We start from the raw sequence: 4,267 nt of genomic DNA, 5'->3' as shown, positions 1-4,267 counted from the left end.
CTCCTTTCTTTAAATTTTTGGTTGTCAATTTAACCTACTTTTGTGACCTACTTTTCTGCCCCATTGACATACAGCATAGAATGCTAGCAGAAAAATCTGTTCAAACATCACTTTCGGGTAAAATTAAACAATGCCTTTTGGTAATTCTCTTAGTTATACTACTTGAAACTATATGCTGGCATTTGGTTAGTTTTTATGACAAAAAATTGACTTTGTATGTATCTTTAAATAACATTACAAAAGCGCTTAATTTTATCAATTCCAGCCCTTCCTTTTCTCGTCGGCCTTCTTCAGATCTAACAACCTGTATTTTTTTTCTTTTCTTTCTCCTTTCTCCCCCGATTTATTATTTTATTTGTCCACAAAATGTAACATTTTCAATCTATACAGAGATTTTGTTACACGAAGCAGTGGAAGATTTTTTTCTTTTCTTGGGGGGGGGGGTATAAATATATGATATCAAACATAACAGTAGATATAACGAGATATAATATCGTGTTTTAAAATACACAACTTTGTACTTGATAAGCAAAAAATCGATTTTGGCTTGTCTTGGACCACCACGATCTCGCAAAATCTCGTTCGCTCACCTTTGCCAACAACCACGCTCAAGGTCGAAATATGGTATGCTTTACATACTTTTGATTGTTGCGCATTATCTTCATGTATGAATGTCAGAAAAACGATAGTATTTAGAAAAGAAATGGAATCATTTACCTACTTGGTGTTCTTTTGAAATGTAGCAGTGCATGACTTAGCAAAAATCTGGTCAAACAAAAGCTGATTTGTCTTGTTACCCGTTACCCGCTTTCACCCCTCCACGTTTTCAGCGGTTGCAATTTTGCCTTGGTGTAGTTAGATTATTTTTGCAATGTCTCATATTTTGGCAGTAAATTATAACATGTCATAGTGTGTTAAATGGTAGAAGAAGTGGGAAGAATGTTGGTTGATATATGGGTATAATCATAATGGGTTCAATCACAACTAAAATACCATATAAGGGTTTACCACGTCACTTTTTATTTACATCAAATATATCTAGGTGGTAGGTTATTTTAAGGGATTATCGCGCCAAATCATTTTACTCTGATTTTCTTGCCTCACCATATTATGTTATATGCACATTTATTTATGACGATAGTTTTGAATTTCTCAAAGGTATATTTAAGTGATGGTTTACATGTATGTGTGTTACTTGCAATGTGTCTGAGCCTTCTTGTCTAAATTCTGATATTGTTGCATGTGATAAATGCGTTCTTAAATCAAATGAAGCTTTACTTTATAGAATACAGTTCGAAATTCAATTTTATTTCATTAAAAATTATTTCAGGCAGGAAAGCAAAAACTTGGGTTTGCAGAAAATTTTGCTTTGGGTGGTCTGGCAGCTGTGATATCCAAGACAGTAGCTGCTCCTCTGGAACGTGTTAAACTTCTCCTCCAAAACCAAGATGAAATGATCAAGGCTGGTCGGCTGGATAAACCTTACAATGGGATGATCGACTGCACAAAACAGATCTACTATAATGAGGGCGTTATCCCATTCTGGCGTGGTAATGTTGCAAATTGCATCCGTTACTTCCCAACCCAGGCGTTGAACTTTGCCTTCAAGGATAAGATTCATTTGTTGTTCAAAGATTCTCCAACTGATACGTATGCCTGGAAGTTCACGAAGAACATATTCTCTGGGGGTGTGGCTGGTGGCATGTCCCTGTGCGTCGTGTATTCTCTAGATTACGCCAGAACGAGGTTAGCTAACGATGCTGTCAAGGAAGGAAGCGAAAGACAATATAAGGTAAATATTAGTACATCCTTTGGGCCCTTTTCATATTTCAACTCGGACCTATCCTTTTACGGTGAACATCATAGCTAAGGGAGTGAAATTTTGACTTGCAAACTGAAACTGGATTTTGAACAAGTACCTCTCTTAAAATTACTCCATCAAAATAGTTGTATTATTCATTTAAGAGGAGTGCTTCAGATACAGCTGAGACATGAAATTTGAGATAAATATGTGCTTCATTGTAAGAAACAAAGTGAACAAAAGCAACCTAGTGCTCTGATGTAATATTATGTATACAGACAGGTTGGAGTCTTCTTAGACAGGAAATGTGTAATGAATCAGTATCAGTCAGTAAAAAGCTTTCCAGTCCTATATTTGCTTGCATTTGCACTGGTCCTAGTATGAATGTAGCAAAGATTTCATCTTCAAGTAAAGCTTATTTGTTGAAGTCATCAGTTAAGTTGAAATTAACTTTAGTTAAAGTAAAAGGAATTTGCTTTTTTTTCTCTTGTTAATCTGTTTAAAAATGCTCAAAGATGCTGTTGTTTAACAATTTAAATGTTTAGTTTTAGTGTTACAGTTAGCCCTGCTGCTACAGTTATTTGGCACATCAATTTTGAAAAAACATGACGCATCCATTTGACTTTCAGTTAAATGTAATATAGTAACCATATTCTGTTGCTTGTTTCAGAACTTGAGGGATGTGTACAAGCAAACACTGAAAACTGATGGAATCCGTGGTCTCTACCGTGGATTTGGCGTGTCAGTAGTGGGTATCATGGTGTACCGTGGCTTCTACTTTGGTCTCTACGATAGCTTCAAACCCATCCTCCTCAGCCCTGATGCAGGATTCCTCCTGAGATTTGGCGTGGCCTACTGTGTGACTATAGCTGCCACCATGCTGTCCTATCCATTCGACACAGTTAGGAGGCGGATGATGATGAAGTCAGGTAGAGGGTAGACCCAGGAAAAACTTAGATTAGGCTTGTCTTGAAACTACTGATGCTAGTTTTATCCGTTTCACTCTGATTCTATCTTCCAAAGGGGAGTGAGTTTTTTCCCCAGTGACAAAAGCTTGTGAAAAGTATGAACACGTCTATTGATTCCCTCACTGGCTATTCACATGCAGATAACTTCAAACTGGTCTATATAACTTGAATGTAAAATACATTTTCACCACAGAATTGTTGCAAAAAGACATCAAAATTTAAAGAAAAAAAAATGACCCAACAAATTTTCGTTCCAAGTCGATATTCCTTGTAGTATTTCAGGAACTGCTGAAATGTGATTGATATGAAGTACACCAGTGCGTTCTGGTTAGATGTGCTTCTTGAAGTTGAAAGTTGTTCCATTATTTCAACAAATGCAAAAAACACTACACAACCTGGCATGTGTGTAAAGGAATTTTCCAGTACGTAATAATGGGCTCCCTATGGTTTATTTTAGCCAAACATATTCAAGCATTGATTCAATATTTTATGATTTATAAAATTCCAGGTGAGGCTGTGAAATACAAGAGTTCATTCGATGCGGCCAGGCAGATTATCAAACACGAGGGCATACAGTCCTTCTTCAAAGGCAACCTGGCCAATATCTTGCGTGGTGTGGCATGTGCTGGAGTGCTCGCTGGCTACGACATGTTTGAGAAATGGTGGATAGCTTATAGGTTTGGAGATATGGCCTCTTAGGTAGCAGGTATGTGCTACAGCTATGAAAAATTCAATATTTTAATAACAGTTCCTTGTAATATTGATTCCAGTATTCTTTAGATGAAAACATTTTGGTGAGTAACTGAAAAACGAAAAATTGAAATCTTACAATAAGTGAAGCTAAAATGTAATTTTATATATGTAGATGTGATTTTATATATATATATATATATATATGTAATTTTTTTTTTTTTCAGTAACAAGCGGGTGAATCGGTGAAGCAAAGGTTTTTACTTGTTCAGTCACTGACTGATACAGGGAAAGCAACAAGATTTTCACTTATTATAATTCATGACGGAAGTGTTAAATGTTAGTGCAGGAATGTTTACAGACTAGTAATAGTTACAAGTTCTAGAAAAAATGCCACTGTAAAAAGTGCAAATCTAATAATTTCTTTGATGATATATATATCTGTAGTCATCAATGTTGGGAAGCCTTTCTATTTATTTATTTATTTATTTATTTAATTATTTATTCATTTGTTTGTTTTTTTGATAATCAGCTTCTGAAAGAATCTATCTATATTGTGTGTGTGCACTGCTAATTACAAGATTTTTCCTTAATTATAAACTAACACATTGATATGACACAAACATATATTGATGCAGTATTAAGAACAGTCATTGTATCATAGAGTATAGAGATGCTGATTACAAGAGTGCTTGCTGCTAATTTATCTTTTAAGAATAAAGTTATAGTTTTTTGGCAAAATTTGTTTAAGACTAAGGCCGCATTCACATCAAGTTGAGCCGTGGCTCTACCAAGCCATGACCTAAAT

The 4,267-nt window shown here is 35.3% G+C and overlaps 1 protein-coding gene across 1 annotated transcript; it reads left to right on the top strand.

Moving 5' to 3' along the window:
* Positions 1-533: 533 nt before the first annotated feature.
* LOC106174504 (uncharacterized) lies at positions 534-3,900 on the top strand. The gene is made up of 5 exons (XM_013556087.2): positions 534-624; positions 1,331-1,792; positions 2,472-2,730; positions 3,278-3,475; positions 3,687-3,900. Exons 1-4 carry the CDS (start codon positions 622-624, stop codon positions 3,466-3,468), a joined length of 915 nt encoding a protein of 304 aa, XP_013411541.2. The 5' UTR covers positions 534-621; the 3' UTR covers positions 3,469-3,475; positions 3,687-3,900.
* Positions 3,901-4,267: the final 367 nt, after the last annotated feature.

This window comes from Lingula anatina, chromosome 7 (assembly GCF_051362555.1).
Source record: "Lingula anatina isolate TDL-2025a chromosome 7, LinAna3.0, whole genome shotgun sequence".
Lineage (NCBI taxonomy): Eukaryota > Metazoa > Brachiopoda > Lingulata > Lingulida > Lingulidae > Lingula > Lingula anatina.
This window is presented reverse-complemented; position numbering and strand designations above follow the sequence as displayed.